The 20896-nt window shown below is 41.7% G+C and overlaps 1 protein-coding gene across 3 annotated transcripts in view; it reads right to left on the reverse strand.

Moving 5' to 3' along the window:
* SCAPER (S-phase cyclin A associated protein in the ER) overlaps positions 1-20896 on the reverse strand; it is a 137659-nt gene that overhangs the window by 81323 nt on the left and 35440 nt on the right. For all 3 annotated transcript variants that reach the window (XM_063412436.1, XM_063412435.1, XM_063412434.1), the window contains exons 16-20: positions 18941-19096; positions 18662-18804; positions 15132-15213; positions 14869-15021; positions 13622-13729 (exon numbers count right to left, since the gene is read on the reverse strand). In XM_063412436.1, coding sequence (XP_063268506.1) covers positions 13622-13729; positions 14869-15021; positions 15132-15213; positions 18662-18804; positions 18941-19096 — 642 coding nt within the window. The remainder of the gene's footprint in view (positions 1-13621; positions 13730-14868; positions 15022-15131; positions 15214-18661; positions 18805-18940; positions 19097-20896) is intronic.

Raw genomic sequence — 20896 nt, forward strand, 5'->3', positions numbered from 1 at the left:
GAATTTAGGCAAAATATTGGTAAAATTTCAGTTCCTCACAGAAGAAATGCTAAACAATCAGTTCAATGCCAGTTATTAGAATATATTTACACATTTTTTAATATACTGAGGCTTGTATCTGTTTTCTTATAAAATACCAAACTTATTGTGAAGTACAGGTCACCACCACAGCTTATTATGATAATTTATCCTTGAATATTATTACTCTGGCCACAATCAGATGTGGTTATTCCTCCCCTTTTGGTAAGTACCCTTAAAATTCAAAGTAAAAGGTGAAGTGCTAAAAAAATTTACAGACAGTATTTTCCAGAAAACAACCTATATTTTCTTCCATTGATTCAGGAAAATGCTGTGCTTGTTGAAAACAAAATAAATCTCTGTGAAATTTCCTGGAAAAAGACCATTTAGTTTTTGGAAAGCAGTGCTGCATGGTATAACCTAGGAATATATATCTGGTGGAAACAGTAAATGAAATATCTATTTTAAATCATAGGAATGCAAAATGAATACTGAATTAGTATGTCTAATTCTGCTGAACAAATACTGGACATAAGAAATCCAATGTTATCCTCCAAGCAAGCTCTAAAGGTAATGTTGACTTTCCCTCTGCTCCTCTGCCTACCTTGGGTAAGTCCCACACACCTGAACAATTTTCCTCAATGAACTGTCCAAGCTGTTCAGACCATACACATTGCTGCAGATTGCCAGGGTCTCCTGTACAGTAATTTTAACAGCGTTTGTAGGCATTTCCCCTGCCCTTAATATTCTCTGTTCCGTTTTGGCAAGAAGTGTTTAAAAGAAAACCTTCTCAGGTACCTCCAGAGGCTGTGCCCTTGGAGCATGAGTGCATTGCAATGAGTTAATCCTCCACCAAGCTGCTGCCGTGCAGAATAAATCATCTCCATCCTGGTTATGAACCTCCAGCTCAATTTCGTCTCCTCAGAGAGATGTATCCCTCAACACCCACTTAAAAATACTTTTACCACTGATTTTCTTTTTAAACACAGAAATCCTTAGGTTCAAACTCCACAGGAAACAGGTAGGTTGGAGTTTAACAATATTAAGGAAAGAAAGGACTTCCTCAGAACAGACCATGGCACTGCTGCTTTGCTACCAAGCACTTCAGGGTACTGATCTGTGACATCTACTGAGAAAGGTCTTTATGGATGACTTCCATGGGAGCTGGTATGAACACCCCTGCATGAACATCCACAAGGTACAGCCCAGCACCTGCAGGGCAGGAGCCCAGCTCAGCTCTCTCCAGTGAGATGGTAACACACAGAACTAACCAGGGCTGTTACTGTACTTCTGCATCTTGGTTCAACAGTGCCACTGGGTTTCTGGTCCACCACATTTTCACACTGTTATTGCTCCAAAGTGACAGCAGACTGGAAATGGTTCCCACTGCACTCTGGGGTGGCCACCACGCTACAGCAGGGGCAGCCAGGCTGCTGTGCAGCCACAGCAGGGGCAGCCAGGCTGCTGTGCAGCCACAGCAGGGGCAGCCAGGCTGCTGTGCAGCCACAGCAGGGGCAGCCAGGCTGCTGTGCAGCCACAGCAGGGGCAGCCAGGCTGCTGTGCAGCCACAGCAGGGGCAGCCAGGCTGCTGTGCAGCCACAGCAGGGGCAGCCAGGCTGCTGTGCAGCCACAGCAGGGGCAGCCAGGCTGCTGTGCAGCCACAGCAGGGCAGCTGTGACCGTGGGGTCACACTTGTGCTGGGCTCAAAGCAAGGAGACAAAGCTCTGCACCCCCTGCACAGACACTCATCTCTTTTTTCATCATCTTATCTGTGATTAGGTGCTGACTTGAAGAGAACTGTAGGGTTCAACAAGCACATTCATGCCCCAGGCCGTGGGGCCAGGAGAGCACCCATGATGGTTGCACACATTTGTTCACAGGAACTCGAGCACCTCTGTGCACGACGGTTCTCAGCGTTCTCAGCTTTCACACGGGCAGTGTGGATTAATATCAGACTTCATACAGCTCACTAAAGTCAGACCAGAGTAACAATACCTTGTGTCACAAAGACAATCACTTTCTGAAGGCACAGATCAAAGCATGGGATTATCACCGTGGGCAGATCAACACCATTCAGGTGTGAAACAAGAATAACAAATAGCTTGGTATTGGGTGACAGCTGGCACCTGAGGAGAGCTGCTGCTCCATCACCCTCCAGAGCAGGGGGAAAATATTTATCCCCGTGTTTTATTAAGCTCCCACCAGTTACCTGAAAAGATTAAAGTTTTAGAATCCACTGAGTCACACTGAAGTACAGGAAGTCCAATCCTTTAAATAATTAAACTCATGAGTAATTTTACCTGCACAGCCATAGTTGGGCAGGTGAACACACAACAAAAATAACCAACAGAGCATAAAAGGGAGTGAGGCCAGTACAGTATTTTAAAGCAAACTTTTGTCATCCTTTAAGTAAGAATGAAACTCATCAGTTTGGGGTGGGTGTATTTCTAATAAATGTAATGCAGCATAACTGGGTAATCTGGACACTTCTTCCTGAAAGTCTTTCACTTTTTTTTTTTAATTATTATTTTTATATAAGTAACTGCTAAATGTGGTCAGAATTTCTGAGACTAAATTAATTTATCCTCTTCCTAAAAGCATTCTGGGTTTCTTCTTACAGTAATGTGAAGGGTCACTACTGGTCTGGTCCTGTGCTATGCTGAGCACATTCTGGCCCCAAATTCCCAGATACTGGTAAACCAGCAGATCTTTGGAGAATTTAGCCCATTATAAATGCAAAGCATTATTAAATAGAGGATCTTTTTAAATGGAAGCCTCTGTCATAAAGATCTATATTCAGCCCTATCAAAAAAGTTCAGTGCAGTTTCAGTTTCAGCCGTACCAATTTTAGCTGTGAGATTTCTCTGAAGCTCTGTTTTAAAGATTTATGTACAATATACTAATTTTGCTGGTTCAGTCCTATTTGACACCTTTTAACTCAGGATTAAACCAGAGCCATCTAGGATGGGCATTCTGTATCAGATTTTTGCCATCATTTTTTGTACATGACACTCAACCTCTGAGCGGCACAGGTGAGATCAGGAATGTCACAAAGTCTCAGCTTTTGTGAAGGTGGCAGAATGTGTGCCACAGAGAGCAGGTACCGCTCCGTGCCACAGAGAGCAGGCACCGCTCCGTGCCACAGAGAGCAGGCACTGCTCCGTGCCACAGAGAGCAGGCACCGCTCCGTGCCACAGAGAGCAGGCACCGCTCCGTGCCACAGAGAGCAGGCACCGCTCCGTGCCACAGAGAGCAGGCACCGCTCCGTGCCACAGAGAGCAGGCACTGCTCCGTGCCACAGAGAGCAGGCACCGCTCCGTGCCACAGAGAGCAGGCACCGCTCCGTGCCACAGAGAGCAGGCACCGCTCCGTGCCACAGAGAGCAGGCACCGCTCCGTGCCACAGAGAGCAGGCACTGACTGCTGTGTGCCACAGAGAGCAGGCACTGACTGCTGTGTGCCACAGAGAGCAGGCAGGGCTCTGTGCCACAGAGAGCAGCCCCTGCTCCGTGCCACAGAGAGCAGCCCCTGCTCCGTGCCACAGAGAGCAGGCAGGGCTCTGTGCCACAGAGAGCAGGCAGGGCTCTGTGCCACAGAGAGCAGATCCTGCTCCGTGCCACAGAGAGCAGGCACTGACACTGCTCCGTGCCACAGAGAGCAGGCACGGCTCTGGGCCACAGAGAGCAGGCACGGCTCTGGGCCACAGAGAGCAGGCACTGACACTGCTCCGTGCCACAGAGAGCAGGCATGGCTCTGGGCCACAGAGAGCAGGCACGGCTCCGTGCCACAGAGAGCAGGCACTGGCACTGCTCCGTGCCACAAGAGAGCAGCCCCGGCTCCGTGCCACAGAGAGCAGGCACTGACTGCTCCGTGCCACAAGAGAGCAGACACGGCTCCGTGCCACAGAGAGCAGGCACTGACTGCTCCGTGCCACAGAGAGCAGGCACTGACACTGCTCCGTGCCACAGAGAGCAGGCACTGACACTGCTCCGTGCCACAGAGAGCAGGCACTGACTGCTCCGTGCCACAGAGAGCAGGCACTGACTGCTCCGTGCCACAGAGAGCAGGCACTGACACTGCTCCGTGCCACAGAGAGCAGGCACTGACACTGCTCCGTGCCACAGAGAGCAGGCACGGCTCTGGGCCACAGAGAGCAGGCACGGCTCCGTGCTGGGATGCACAACTGCAAAACAAAGAAACAAGAACTGAACGCTGACAGGGATTTCCTCATGATCACCTGTGTATGTTCCTCTGTGCTCAGTGAGCACGGCTTAGTGATCTGTTAGATCAGAAGTACTCCTGCTCTTTCTCTCCAGGGTTATTTCCATGCATTCTCCAAAGCCAAGGACTACTGTTACAAATCCCCAGGTATCCTGTATCTGTCTCAGGGGGAGACCTTCAGTCTCCAGCTGAAACAGCCATGATGTAAAAGTAAGGTAGTAACCATCCACCATGTGATATTTAATGGCATTTTGTACAGACACGTTATTGGACAACTCCATAGAACCTCTAAATTTTTATAGGACACTGAAGTAATTTTTAGAACAACTGACAAATTTCTGTAAAAGTTTCAATACTTTGTTTACAAACAAGGTGATAAAGACTAATACTAAATGGCATGTAAAATGCAGTCATCACAAAGCAGATATAAATTAGATTATTTACAAAAAATGTCTTTGTTATTCCTTCCTTCTCCCTCTATTCTCAACTGTTCTGACTTCTAGTCAAGTCATTGAAAGTCCTGAAACTTTCCAAATGCAACAGATGGGCCTCTGCTACAACTACAGGAGAAATCCAGTTGCCCAAAACCATTAAAGCTAAAGCTAAGGTCATCCCTGAAGTCACATTCTTGCTGGTTACTGTGCAGTCCCCTTCAACTGCCTGAACCAGAAAATCTACCCTGTTAATCTCATATCTTGAAGTTGATAATTTTAGTTGACTGGGCACTTGTTATAACCAACGTTTTCTCTATTTCTTATATGACATGTTTACACTGCAAGGATGTTTACACTGCAAGGGCATTATAATCAATATCCCCTGAAATAAAAGTAATTTTTTTCAGACTCCAAAACAAACATAATTGCAAAGTTTTCCATGGACAGTGCAGCAAATGCTACAAAATGCTGAAATGCTATAGAGCTGAGCAGGGTCCACTTCTGCTTGGATGAGGAAAACCATACCTTCAACCAGACTCTGAACCTCAGTAATCTGTGTAAAATACAACAGCTGGATAAAAAATTTCCCAGTTGACATCCTCTTCATACAATAGCCATTCACAAGACCAATACTCCTCAGCAGCTCTCCTCATTCAGTGTCCTAATTACAGCAAGAGCATCCATGGATCTGTCCTTGGCAGATGAAACCTTGGATATGCATTTATCAAACCAAAACACAACTGTAAAATTATGTTCCTACCCCATCTTCTTGACTATGACACTTCTGGCTTTCTGTATTACATATAAGCTACTATTCATTCCACTACTCAGAAAATATTAATAGAAACTTCATTAAATTGTAAGTGTGCCAAACAGAATTCTTCCTAACGAAATTCCTTCCTTCTAAAATTAGAAGTAACCATAGAACAAATACTTATTTGCAGTTCCTTTCTCTTTAAGTAAGTGTTGCCTTTTTATGCATTTTGCCTGGGGCATGCCTGCATAGGCAGGACAATACTGCAGCAAAGCCAAGAAGGGAGGGAGAGGCTGTGGTGGTGCAGGGCAGCCACAGCTGCAGCTCCTCTGTATTATCCCCTAAGCACAGTGATCCCTCTGCCACAGGCAGGGGGCTCTGGAATCCCTGGAGAGACAGGAGGAGGCAGGAGCAGCACCCAGAGTATCAGGGAGCTCCTGCCCCATGTCAGGGAGGCAGCCCTGCAGGGGACCCTGTGTCCAGCACGGAGCAGGGCGAGGCCACGGCCACAGGGTGTGAGCCAGGGCTCCTCACCTGTGCTCCACCATCTGTAAACTCATCCAGTCACAGATGGGAAAAACCTTCCTGCCCGTTGGACTTGCACCCAAAAAATCTACGCCAAAATGACCTTGCTGAATCTCAAGAGTTTATAGGGTTTTCTCCCTCTGTTATTTTTTCATTTTCATTCCTTTTTGTATTTCTGGGTTCTGGCCAGAAGTGAAGAAGAAATGCCAGAATACTGTACGGCTGGTTATTATGTTATTTTTGTATTCTTTCCAACCTTGAATCCCCTAGTTCTGAAAGAAAAGGTATTCTCATAAGTGTTCTAACCCAATTCTGCAGACCAAGGCAACTTGAAAAACAGCTGTCTCCAGCTATTTATCTAAATTGGGTCTTCAGAACTTCCAAACACTTGTTGTTACTTGTCCTCTCACATCAGCATTAAAATATAAACGCAAGAAAAACTATAAAGAAATACTTGTAGCTTATATCACATAATAATAGCTGTCGTTCATTTAGCATTTTAATATTAAAAAAATATATATCAAATTGAGTATTTTCCATAAAGGTAAGCTACATAAGGAATATATTCTAGGAAATCAATACGTAATTATTCTGAAGCCTACATATATCTTTTGGATTTACATCTCAACCTGTTTCAAAATAAACAATATCCTGTAACTGCAGAAAATACATTAAAAAAAAGTTTTTGCTATTTATTACCAAAGTTGGGAATAATGGTTTCTTACTTATATATATAATCACTTAAAGGATATATTTGCCAAATTTTAAAGGTTTTTTTAAGGTTAAATTCTAAGTCACATTACCACAGGAATATTTGTTCCTGATTTTACTACATGTTTCAACAGAACTCCTCACTATTTTATTTTTTCCTCATAACCTAGGACAATATTTAATATGGAAAACAGATGCTGAAGTAGACTATGAATTATATCAAAAGCACACTTCAATTTTAAACACTGACAGCCTGAAACACAAATGATCAGTAATTTTCAATCATAATGAAATTGAATACTATGACAGGACCACAAGTGATACACTCCAAAGCATGAAGACTCGTAAAAAGGAAGGTGTTCCTTTACTAATATGAACTAATAAGTGTTACTAGAGGTGCTACACATATAAGAAACAGGTCATAAAGTAATGAATATTCAAACATTATTTTCTCAAAATCAAGATTTTAATTATTCACATTTCTATGCTAGACTGTACTTTAGAAGATGAGTTGAGAGCATTAAAAACTTTTATAATTCATTCAAAACTGAAGTGTGACCTTTCAGGGTACAACCAGGTTTTCCTTGACCTGTGGCATTTAGGGTTTTTTTCCATGAGGGACTAATCCTGCTTTTTAGCATGCCCACACTAAAGCTATTTTTACTGCTAATACTAACTGTACTTCCAGTCACCTTGCTTGTTCACAGATCCAATAGATGACAGTCTGCCACTAAGATAAATAACAAATAACATTCTTATTAGGAGATTCAAGTATTTCTTCAGATTTTCAATATAATTCCCAGTTGTCACTCTGAAATGTGGGAACAAAAGGCAAGGTGAAGGTGTCTCTTCAGTGAGGATGAGAATTCTGCACCCTGGCCATGGAAAGCATCCTGCAGATGAGGGAGGCGAGCTGGAAGGCACTGACATCGTCTGCCTGCAAGGACAGCTGAGAGAAAGGGAGGATCAGAGTGCACTGGGGCCTGCCAGCAGCAGGGTTTTTTACTGGCTGTGAATATTCAAGATATCCAAGCCAAAAATAGGAAGGGTGCATCTGCTGGCAGTGATCTATCAAAATTAAAGGCACAGCCAATAAACAATTAATCACGTACATTTTTGCCAAGAAAAACAACCCTTTATAATAAATTAAAGGTAAGAAGCTATTGCTATGCAAAGTACAAAATCTAGAATTGATGTATGGGGTACTGAGAGACCTTCTGCAAGCTGCAACATGGATTAGACTTAATAACCAGTTGTTCATGACAATGTCTTTCAGGACAGAAGTATTCACAGCAGAATGACATGGCCAGAGCTCCTGGGCTGAAAGGACCACAGGTATCCATTAGGTATGAAATGGCCATAAACAGAAATGGACCACAGATACCTGGCATAATTCCACTCCTCTAGCAACACACAACTCTGCTCTAAAAAAATTCCTTCCTTCCTCAGGAAAAAAAATGAGTAAAGCCAACTCAACCAGAACTTGAGGCTTTACTGGGATGGGGAGTTCTTGATTGCAAGTGATTTACAGATTGTTTCCCCTGAGCAACAGAGAAGAAAAATGGGCTACTGTTAGAGAACTATAATCAGATGCCAAGAAAAAAATGAATTTACCATGAAGTCTGTGGAAAAAGCAAACAGGAGTATTATTCCACATATGACCAAAACACGTGCATCACCATACTGCCCCAAAATGGCTGCAGCACCACCAGAGCTGGGTCAGGCTCATCTCCCTGTGCTGTGATGGTCCCACTGGAACAGCCAGAAGAGACAAAGGGCAAACACCAGGGCTGAGCAAGGCTGGACACCCTGGGCACTGAGCAGAGCTGGGGCTGCCCCTGGGTCCCTGCAGGTGTCCAGCCAGGCTGGACAGGGCTTGGAGCAGCCTGGGAGAGGGGAAGGTGTCCCTGCCCATGGCAGAGGTGGCACTGGGGGAGCTCTAAGATCCCTTCCACCCCAAACCAGTCTGATTCCATGAATACAGGTAGACATGGAACACATATGAATGTTCCAGAATAAAAAAGAGAACTATTAATTGTGTATAATGATTTTTAAAAGCCACATACCCACAGGTATAAACACCTCAAACTCCTCTATTATATGAAACTAAAAATGTGACCATACTTAGCATTATTATTTTCCATTTTCCTTAATCATGTCTTTTAGACAGGCTACCAAAGGAGTTCATAAAACTCTATTATTCATTTAAATACAAGAACTTGAAAACACTGATTCAGAAAGGAAAACAAAATCATTTTTTCAACACTGTGAAGCAGTAAAGCAATAAAACAATAGTTATATATAATTTAATTGTAATGAAAATATAGTGTATTCAAAAATCCTGGCACCACCATGTGCCTAGACAAGGAAGTTCCTTGTTAATACAGATGAAGAGCAGCAAGGGTCAGACATTAAACTATTCCCACATCTCAGTAATTTCCTCTGCAAGAAAAAATGGAAGCAGCACACACCTCTAAGAAAACAGCTCAATTTCTTTCAGAAAAACAATTCCTTGCTCCTAAAACCTAAAAGTCTTTTAGAACTTGCACGTGCTGTGCACACGAGCCCTGCCTGTGTGCGGTGGGGCTGCAGAGCTCACCTGGCTGGCACAGCACACCCTGCACGGCTGGGCAGGACAGGCTCCCCCTGCAGCCCAGCCTGGGCAGACACTGCACAGGGACTTACAGCAGCTCTCTCTGAAGGAACGTGGGTGGCCTCAACCAACCAGTCTTTCTATAAATCCTCACATTTTAACGCTGTCAGTCTTCAGACAACAATCACCTCTGCTCCATCATGGGATTATGTTCTCATTTGATCTAAATACACCTCTAAGAAGTTCTCTCTTGCCTTTTATATAATGGCAGTAGAATCAGTTTTTGCTTCTGATAAAAAAAGTAAATTTTTCACATATGCAAACAACAGTTCATTAATATTCCTCCATCTTTCTTTGGAATATATAAAATTGTAGCGTGGACCTTATATAAATTAACCAAATCCTGCCAAGTTATCTATTGCATCTGGTTTACAGAAGAGCTTTTCACTTATTAGAAACATTCACAGGCCACATGCAATGACATGATTTATATTCTGAAAGTCCCTTTAAACCACAGCATTTAAACGCCAGGAGATACAGAGTGAGCTGGGACAATGGTTCAAAGGGAGCTCTTGGGTGTATTTCTCCAAACAAACCAGGAGAGACAAAAAAGGCAAAGACAAAAGGGAAAGCAGAGGGGCATAAAAGTGAATCTGTAGGAGCTACAAGTGGGAGAAAACATCTACAAGGTCCTTGCAGAGACTCCTCAGCCTAATGAAATCACCAGGTGTTGTCCTATGGCTTTTGCAGGCACCTTTTCAGGGAGGCCTTTGTGTCACACGGACTTTAATTCAGCAAAGCAATTAGTCAGGACTACCAACACACTAATTGATTCCAGTGAAGTCAATGAAAGCAAATTGCTTGCAGTGTTTACATCTTTTGCTGAACTAAAAGCAACGCGGATGCTGAGAGAGGGGACTGGAAATCAATAGCACAGAAAAAGGCAGTGCAGAAGCGGGCGAAGCTGAGAGTTTGATGGAAGCAGCCAGGCACTTAAGCAGAGAGATAATGCAGGCAGGACGCTCTTACTGCCCTGGAGATAATGCTGAAATGATGTGGGGCTGTGGGGGAACTGAAAGCTTCAGAAATATACTGAAGATACTTTTAGCCTGCTGCAAGTTTTACCACCTAGGTGAATTAATGTATCTATAAGAGGCCAGACAAAAGCAAAGTTACAAAATAAGTAACCAATGTGAACAGAACCTAATTTGCTTTTACAGGATAACCACTGTCAGAAAAACAAGAGCTGTTTGCTGTAAGAGAAAAGTACAGCTGTTTCAGCTGGAGACTAATAAATCCCCAAATGAAGAAAACCCAAAAGGATGATGTGCAATGAATCTGCCACACAATCTGAGAAAGAACTTCATGCTTTTTCAATTTTGTACCTTCACTCACAGCAAAACTATTTTCTTTGTGCGTTTCACATCCACAAATGAATTCACCTTCCTGATGGTCTAATCCCAGCTGTCAGTTCCTGCACAAGCCTTGCTGGAATTAAGCACAATAAACACTTAAAAGCCAAACCAGTGGGACATTGCTCCAACACGAAGTCTGCTTTACCTCTGAAAATGTCTCTAAAATTACAGCACTTATGTCTATAAGAGCAAAGAGAAAACCCCCAGAATACATCAGCTTCTTTTTATTTCCGTCAAGATCAACTGCTACCACCCACCTGGCCCAGAGGAATCAGTGCCTATGACCATTAAGAAGTTTTTAACTTTTTGTTTACAGTCAAATCAACCAAGAAAAATCCTTACTGTGTGAAGAGAAATTATATAATCATTTGCTTAAATCAGCTTCCAAAGTCTTCAGGAGACACCCAAATCTGAGGTACCGATATGGACAAAAGAAAGTATTTCAAATCCTGTGATTTCTCCAGTAATAGTAAAGAGATTCTATGGTCAGATTAGAATTGTATAAAAGCTTTCTTTCCAGGCAGCTACCTAATACACTGAACAGGCTGAACACAAAGCGAGTCAAAGATCAAGAGTAACTTATCTGAGGTGTCAAGTGCATAAGGTTAAAGGTGAAATTTTATTAGGTCAAAGGTGATATAAATAAAATCTTTTATGTCAAAGAAGAAGAGTCACAGACAAGACATATATAATCTAAAGACATCACAGATGACAAGCAATAACTTTAAGTAGCACAAGTGTGTTCTCACCACAGTTACCTTCATGGACTGAAAAATTGAAAACAGGGATAAATAAGTACCTATGACTATTACAAAGCTTCCCTGGAATACGGACTCACTTCTGTGCAATGCTTTGGAATTTTTTTCCCAAGAATTTCATAACTTGAGAAGTTACTGAATGCTTTAGTTGGGAAGGTGGCATTAACTATGCATGCTGAATAAAGGGATACACAAAGTAAATTGCTCTGATTAGTAAAACTGCTTTCCTACCTTACACCACCCAGATCTATAACAAGTGTCTATAACTACTGCTCTTTGAAAAAAGATAAGAAGTAATAGGAAGCAGAGAAGGCCTAGGGCTATGAAACTTCAGGTTACAATAATATAGTTAAGAATTTTATACTTGGAATAACTGAAATATAGCCATAAATAATATATGAAATACCTAACAATGGAAGCATCCATACATTGCCAGTATGCCAAATACTGTGCATCATCTTGGTTAAGGATATTGGAGCCTGCTATAGGAACTCTCAAGTTGTTCATTCAGTTAAAATTGTTCTCTCCTTTCTCTCCTGCACTAAGCATTATTCAAGAAATACATACATTTTATCTTCATCTAGGTCTGACATTCTCATCAAAATGTTTTGCTGAGAGACCCTGGATTTAGGCACAAAAATCAGGACCTTTGTGCCCTCTAGTGGAACTTCTTTTACCAGCTGGTTGCAAACGCAGCTGATTCCATTCTCCAGAAACTGGAATTGTTCAGCTATAGAATTTCATGTGGAGAGCATGTAATGCCCAGCCACAAGGAAATCCAGTTCACTACTTTCCTCCAGACTCCTCTGAGGCAGCTGCCCAGCAAGAACCACACCTCAGACACCGGTAAAGGCCAGACAGGTACAGTAAAGGCCAGAGAGATCCAAGAAATGTCAGTCAATACCTGGGACTGCCTCAAACAGATTCTGGCAAATCTCACAGCTGGTATTTCCAGACAAACAGCTGCAGTATGGAGATTTCTCACATATATATGCTAGGTAAGCCTGGCACCTAAACTCCAAATCCAAAACCACACAACTCCCACTAACCACTGTCCAAGAGGAAAAAAAGAAATTAAGAAACCATTTTATGTTCTTTCATTACAGCTGGGAAGGGGCAGGAAAGTGCAACTCCACAAACATTTGTTCCTCCAGAGTACTGTGCTGCTCCAGTTATCTTTTCCTGCTTTTTTCAGTGATAACCACCTCTGTGCATTTCAGTACTTGAGAGACCCAACTCTCCAAAGCTTTTTATACAGGAGAACACATTACTACTAGATGTAAGAAGCTGAAAACAAAGAGAAGATTTCAGTAAATAAAAATAGTGAAAGAACCGTGAAGGAAAGTGAAAAAATCAGAACTACTGCACAGCGTCATCTGAATCAGCCTGGCTGGAAACAGATTTCCAAACACAATTAAGTTCAATCTGAATGAGTGCTGGAGAATTGGCTTGCACACTATTTCCTCCTAACACCTGACAAATATAATACAGGGGCATTCACAAATTTTTTGGATGTGGCAGAACCCAAATTCTCATAGAAAAGGCCTCGACTTAATACCATAGTTGAATTCTAGCAGCAGCAATGAAAAATTAAATAAGACAGCTATGCAGATGTCTTTTCTACTAAAGAGCAGCCTCTTGGTATAGTGCAAAATGTCCTCAGCGCTTCCTCAGAATTACCTCAAATGCCAACTCTTCTAAAGAAGCTACTGAAAAACTATTTTTCTTCTTAGCAATGTTAGTACCTCCAAAACATTTCAAATCTCACATTTTTAAGTAATTTTGCACTACAGTTTTCAGCATTATGGACCATGATGCACAGGATAGCACATCTGCCCACCTAAAACAGGACTAAGGGATTTTAAGCAACAAAAAGAAACAAAGAAAAAGCAGGATGGTGACAACTAATGTATAAGATTTTTAGGATGAAAAGATAAACACAGTAACATGAAAAATCCCTTTGATTAACGGAAAAGTAATTAGTCACATTTTATAAAGAATCAACTTCAAATGGCAATTGCCTGCAGTATGTGAATGCAGTGTTTCCTTCACAGCTTCTCACTGGCAGTCTGCTGTGAGTCCCATACTAACAGAAACAGTCTTGTTCAACTCCTTTTTCAAGACTCTCACAGGCTACTTGGCTGAAAGGCATTTAAAACCAGAAGTAATATAGAAAAATAGTACAAAACTTACCACTTCTTCATCTGAAAGCTCTCGTCCTTGTATACTACTGTTTTCTCTCACAGCTTGCTGATGTTTTTTCCCTTTAATGTGGCTGAAAAGATACACTTCTGATGAAATCTGTAATGACAATAACTTAATAGTTATTTTTCCTTTGCAAATTTCCTAATGTATAAATAACAGTACTGTAAACATAATATAAAATATGCCAATTTGTCAGGGGTATGTTCAGAAATTCAAGCACAGTACTTTACTCCTCAACCTAATTTACATAAACATCTTTTATGCAAGACTTAACAGTAAATTACAGAATGATTTGCTAGCCAGCAGTGTAAGAACAGATTAAAAAATACGTTAGGCTCTCCTCTCATTTTCACTTTAATCTAATTTCCTATATTGGAGTTCCATTCTGAAATGCATGATCAGTGAGTACACAAGGCTCCAGCCTGCTGAGCCTGAGTCTCTGTTCCAGCACTGCCTGAGGTGATCCCATGCAATCTTGCTGAATGCAGCAATTACAGAGAACTGATGCTCATACAAGGCTCCAACAATGCAGAGTCTCTGCAAAGCAGTGGAAGCAGTTATCAATAGGAGATCTCTCAGCTCTGGCCCAGTGGCTGTGTGGCTTCTCTGCCCCACCATTCCCGGGACAGGGAGGGCAGGCACAGGCAGAGAGCCCTGCTGAGGCTGGGACGCTGCCAGGCAATGTCCTTGGCTTCCAATGGCGACCAAAAAATCAGACACCAAAGGAGGAGAGGAGACAAAGAAAACACGCCTCTTCCTGTCCAACATTTTGAAGTGTGCAACCAAACTCAATTTGAGAACTTCTTGAGCTTGATGTGGTTTCTCAGTGAATTTCAGTCCAAGGACACTTAGCCAATCAGCCCCCGAACTGACAGTAAATTCAAATATCCACAGAATCTTACAAAAAGGTGTTCCCAGCTCGGCTGTCTGCTATATAAAGAACCACATTCTTTACTTAGCTTTAAATCTTTTAACTACTTTCTTCCATCAGATGCTCCTGAGTTCTTGCTTCTCTCAGCAGAGACAGCCAATAACTGAGCACTGCCCACAGTCTCCATTCTACCCACAACTCTACAGCTCTTTTAAATCTTCCCATATCCACCTGATTTATGGGCAGAATAAGATGCAGTTTTTACAAAAGATACAGTAAATGTTCAAGTGAGTGAAGCAGCACTTGTCCTTTCATAGCTTGGGTTGCTCTTGCAAGTGCAGCAGTACCCCTGTGCCCAACTCACCATGACATTGCACAACGAGCACTGCTTCTTCCGCTCGTAGGGCGTGAGCTTGGGTGCATAGTCAGTGTTAGCATGTCTTCCACTACTGAGCTCAGCTGCTTTCTCTTTTCTCTGTTCAATTTGTTCCATGTGCCTTCTAATACTTTCATCATGCTGAATGGAAAATAAAGCAGTGAAGAGAAACCACATTGAATGACAGCAAATGGAATTGAACTGTGCAAAGAAATATTGACGTATTTTTCAGCGAATGTGTCCTTTTATACCTTCAGTTGAATCTTCTTTTGCAGTTCTTCCATGGCTTCTTGCTGAGCTGCAGTAAGAGCTGCCAGCCTCTCTTCTCGATCTCTAACCAAAAGATAGTGAATAGGGAGAATTTGTATCAATGGCAAGCATGAATAATACTGACACATTTATGTCTGGAATGCAGAACAAGAAAACCTGAAAATGAAGTTGAAAATGGTTCAGTAGAAAAGAGGAGCAACAAAAAACAATTTAGGTACCAGAGAATGCTGTTCTTTTCATTTGAATGACTTGACAAACACAGACACCTGAACCTTTGCAGCAGAACCTGGATCACACCTCAGTCCCAATCAGAGCAGTGAGGGTCAGGAGGATGCCACAAAGGAGTGATGAATGTCAAACCCTGTCACCACCTGGATGCCTCAGCCAAGGGCTGCAGTCAGTGAAGCAATGGGGAGCAGCAGACGACAAATCAAAAAAAACCCTTGTAGCACTGAGGCAGTGCTTTATAAAATGTTCATTGGTACAAATTTAAATAGTGAAACTTCCAGATAAAACTCGGACCAGGAGCATCACCGTGTTAAAGAGATTTTGATTTTTTTTCTGAGAAAAGAACAAGGGGTGTAACTTGACTTGTAACCATGACCATTAAGCAGAAAACCACAGATAAGAGTTTCATCAGGAACAACTTCCTAGTGATCAGTAAGCCAAGAGAGCAATTAAATCCTAAAGGGGAAGAAAGTCAGCTACTTATGCTGTTTATACAAACAAAATTTGTACAGGGTGATGGGAGAGAAGCCTGGCAGCTCTAAAGTGCCAAAGACATAATGAAGGCTCTGGGTAAAACTGAGCTATGAAGGAGTCAAACAAAACCATCAGCCATCTTTTCAAAAAGCATTCCAAAATTAAAGGAGCCTGAGGGACAAAACTGACATAAGGAGATAAGGACTACTACCCAAATTGCAATGGATTTTGTCATGTGCGGATTTCTGTTTGTCTGGGTTTTTAAACAGAAATCTGACAGAAAAAAACCAAAATCAGTTCCATAAATGTAGAAACATAAAGTGACATTTTTAAAACCAAAAGCCACAGAAAATATAAAAGCAGTTAGGAAAGAGATAGCAGAGGAAATAAATGATAAACAGTAAAAAATTTTCTTTCAGAAAGAAAAGGTGAACTCTTCCAATCACTGTGGGCACGGGAGGGGTGAGGAGGAGATTACAGATGAGAAGCATTAGGCAGTTTATGTGTTACTGTCCATGAGGTACAGAAAGGAAAACCTGACTACAAGCTCATTTTAGCTGTTCCTTTCAGTCTGCATTTCTACATATTTGTTTAATGCTACAAACTACAGCAGATTCTTATCATTTCATACTTTGGGTTAATAATGTTTTGCCTTTAAAAAAATTCCCAAGTTTCCATTTATAGAGCATCAACACAACTCCTGCACAAGGCCTTCTGAAAAGCATTATTTTTCCACAGTTAGGGCACTTTATAGAGTTTTATGATTTCTATTGACAAGAACAACATTTTCTATATTGTGGATTTCAATTCTCTGGAATATAAAATACTTTGAAATTACAACTAAAACTTTACTGGAAACAAGTAAAGGGCAGAGGAGCTTTCAGAAGTCAGTTTTAAGTACACTATTCCATTCATAGAGATATTTTAATCACCAACAGATGCACACACTAAAGCTTATACTGAAGAACTTTAGGCGGATAGTGCAAAAATTTCTCATTCCAGCCAGTATTTCATCTTCAGGACACAAGACAAAACCTAGCAGTAGGAAAAAAACCCAACAAAACACCAAATGCTACCCCCAAGGTTGCACCCAAACACTGCAATCCAGGATGGAAGGGACAGGACAGCCACATTCCTGTCAGGCTCATCCCTCTCTGAGCTGCAAACCCGACACGGAGTCCTCCCCTCACTCTGTGTTAGAGAAACCTCATAACAGTTACTAGGGAGATACAACGACTCTGACATGACAGAATCATCCCATTGTAAGACACCACACACATTCTTTCTTAATCTTTCCCAGAATTATAAAAAAACCACCCAAAACTCTCATGCAATCAACATCTGGCAAAGAAAAAAAAAGAAAAACAAGTGCAAGCACAGTACTGCAGTACCAAGTACAAAAAGGCTTTGAAAACAGAGTGTTAGAGCAACAAACACAGAGGAGATTTGCTGACACACAACTGCAACAGAAGGCAAGTGGTGACTGCTTCTCCTCACAAGTCATAAGGAAATGAATGGGGTGCAACAAAGGGATGGGGCTGACCCAGCACTGATTAAACTCAAAGAGCAAGGAATTACACACTTGGAGATTTTCAACAGGATCTAACTGTAGAAGGCTCTGGGAGACAAAGATGGCAGTAGGGCAATTATTGGCCATTTGCTTACTTTGAGGTTTTCCTCAGATTTCAGAAAGATGTAGAAGCCTTACACATGTAGGGTCTATATTCCCAAAACAGCATAACCAAATTCTCCATTAGTCCTAATCTTCCTCAAGTGTATGCAAATGAGAGTGAGATACTGAAGGATCCCTTCCAACTCACTCGATATATCTCATTGTGATTTTGGCTCAATACACTGAGGAAAGGTCCATGAAGCCCCAGCAAAGGCTACAGATCCTGCCCAGAACTCATTACACATCTAATGGAAAGCTGAATCTCTTTATGATGTCACTCAGGACTTCAGAATATGAAAGCTGATCAATACATTTCTGAATATTTTACTTGGAGGAAAAGAATCCTCTTCATGACAATTTTCATTACTAAACACTCATCACAGAAAAACCCCAAACTTTTACCAAGGTTTTAAGGAATGCGTATGGCAGGGGAACTGCAGGAAAAGAGAGAGAAATAGGAGGGGAATACAAAGAGAATCTGGTAAAATAAACAAGCAGAATGTATCAGACTGCATCAGACTGGAAAGTAAACCTATCTCATACACCAACATTCATTCTCTCTACATCTCATGTTTGGCTCAAAAGGAAGAGAGATCAGAGTCCTTGTGAAGTCCCCTTTATGAACTTTTAATTATGGGCAAAACTATAAACCAAGTAGTTCACAGGCAGCAGAATTAATGAAGCCTGATTTCCTGGCTGTGTGCTTCACAAATATAATCTTTGGTGTCTACAACAAGGTGAAATCAAATTGATGCAAGTAAGTCCAAAAATGTCTGGAGAATGGGGGAAATGGAGAACATGGGTACATTATTCTTGTTTCCTTTGAAAACTAAGGCGAAATATGAAAATGGCAAATTATTACAAGGTCTTGTCAGCAATAAAACAAAGATAAATATAATAAAATACCATCTTACAGCTTATAGTGTGTATGTATGTAAGGGACACAAAAACGTACTACATAACTTATGATGACTCACCTGATTTCCTCTTTCAAGCCATTCATAAGGAATCCTTACTAATGCTACTTTTTAAAATCTTAAGCCTGACCAGCCAGGAAGGTACTGCTGTTACAGAGAAGGCGCAGTTTGCTGGGGCAGGTAATGGTGAAGGGAACCAAAGAAATGACTGCAAAGTTACCTGGCCCTCTCCCGTGCTGCATCTTCTCGAGCTTTTTCCTTCTCCTGCCTCTGCTGCTCAATCCGTGCCTCCTGCTCCTTCCTCTTCATCAGCAGCTCCTCCACCCGCGCCTGCCGCTCCGCTTCCAGGGCTCTCTTGCGCTCCTGCCCAGGAGAAAGCAAACTCTCACTGCTCTTTTAGGACAGGAATCCAGAGAAACTGTATTTTCCCATCTGCAGAGCCCACACGAAACACGAGGCTGTGTTTCCTTGTGCCCCTGCAGCTCCAGAGCTGCCGTACCTGAACGGCCTCGTCCCGTGCCTGCTTCTCCTCCTGCCTGCGCTGGCGCTCCTCCTGCAGCTCGTTCAAGCGCTGCTCGTACTCCTTCAGTTTGTTCAGCACATCGTGCCGCTTGTTCTGCGCTTCCAAGGTGTTGATAAAGGCAATCTCATTGACCTGAAACAATCAACGTGTGAGAAAAGACCCAAGAAGCTGAAATAGTTTCATCTTAGGGAATTTCATCCATTTGTTAATTATCCACTTGATCATTAAACTTGTGGGACATTTCTCCACATGTGTTGGAGAACCACCAACGTGAGAGTAAGTCTTTAGGTTTTGTAATGATTTTTTAATTGTTTTATTTGTTTTAATCAAGACAGTCCATGGAATATAAAAAGAAAATTTGAATTGTATCAGAGAAACAAGAAACTTTAGGTAAAATACAGAAAAATTCTCTCAATTCTATCAACACTGAGACTTCATCAGTCCATTCCCTCAGTCACAGCATGTGTAATGTTAAAATCCAGATGGATGAATCAGTAAAATACACAAGGGCTAGTCAAATCCAACAGAGCTCTTGAGCTAACTTGAAATACATGTGTACTTACTGATCAAAAAAGTGAAAGTATACATAGTATGAATAAGAAAAAAACCAAACAAGCACGTGGTCTAATATTTCTTATCCATACAGCCTGTTTCATGAACATGAATTATCTTTTTCAACCACAGGACAGTGCAATATATAAGAACAAAAAAAGAATAAGAAACCGTTAGCTTAAAAGAACTTCAATGTGTACACTAAATCAAACAGGTAAAGAGAACAGATACGAAAAGACAAAGATCATGAAAAAGGGTGGTAGGATCATGTTTGGAACTTTGTTTACTGACTAGAATCCATTTACAGAATGGATTTTACAGGTCAGTAAACAAGCAAGCACTGGGAATTTAGATAACCAACTGGGCAGCAACAGTTACCATGGTCTGCAGCTATCCTACCCATCAGCTATTTCTCTAAAGCCTTCTGGCCCAATTAACCTTGATTTCCAGAACATAAGGACCTCATGAGGCAGCAGATCCCACACACTTAAACATACCCAATATTTGAAACATCTGCTTATCTGGGGAGCTCTGGCAAGTGTGATTTAGTTAATATAATTACAGAAGTCACACTAGTGTAATGGAATAGTAATCAATGTACAGCAGACTGAATTAGGTAGTCTAGAAATCCTTTTAATCCAAGAGAGAAGCAGCAACTAAGTAAAAACGCACAATCAGTTTTCTTGTGCTTATCTTGAAATATAAATGAACAGCTGCATCAATCACAGCTGGGATATATGCTCATTGTAGAATTAAACATTTTGAGGAGAAACATGTCTCTTCACTTGGGAAAAACAGCCTTTAAAACAAAATACTTCATCTATTTTATGCTGGTTTTGGCTGGGCTAGAGTTAACTCTCACTGTAGTAGCTAGTATAGGACTATGTTTAGGATTTGTGCTGGAAACTATGCTGACAACACAGGGATGTCTTAGTTACTGTTGAGCAGGGCTTGCACAGCAACAAGGCCAAGGGACCAAAGGGATATCTAAAACCACAGGACATCATGTGCAGCAACAAAACTGGGGCAGGTTGATGTGGGGCCACTGGCAGTTGCTTTTGCATCACTTCTTTATCATTCATCTCTCTTTGTTACTCTCCTTTTTCTTAGAACTGATTTCTCCCCACCCAGTTATTGAACTGTTTCTGTATCAACCCATGAGATTTCTCACCTTTTCACTTCTGATTCTCTCCCCCCATCCCACAGGACAGGAGGCAGAGTAAGTGTGTGGTTGTGTGGTGCTTAGTTGCTGGCTAGGGTTAAACGATTAAAATTCTTATCACAGTAGTATGAATGAAGCAAACCAAAAAAACATCCATCTAGTGATTGCCTTATGGAATCATTATTAAGTCAGAAAAGCACTACACATACTTTACTTAG

Source organism: Prinia subflava, chromosome 15, assembly GCF_021018805.1.
Source record: "Prinia subflava isolate CZ2003 ecotype Zambia chromosome 15, Cam_Psub_1.2, whole genome shotgun sequence".
Taxonomy (NCBI): Eukaryota; Metazoa; Chordata; class Aves; order Passeriformes; family Cisticolidae; genus Prinia; species Prinia subflava.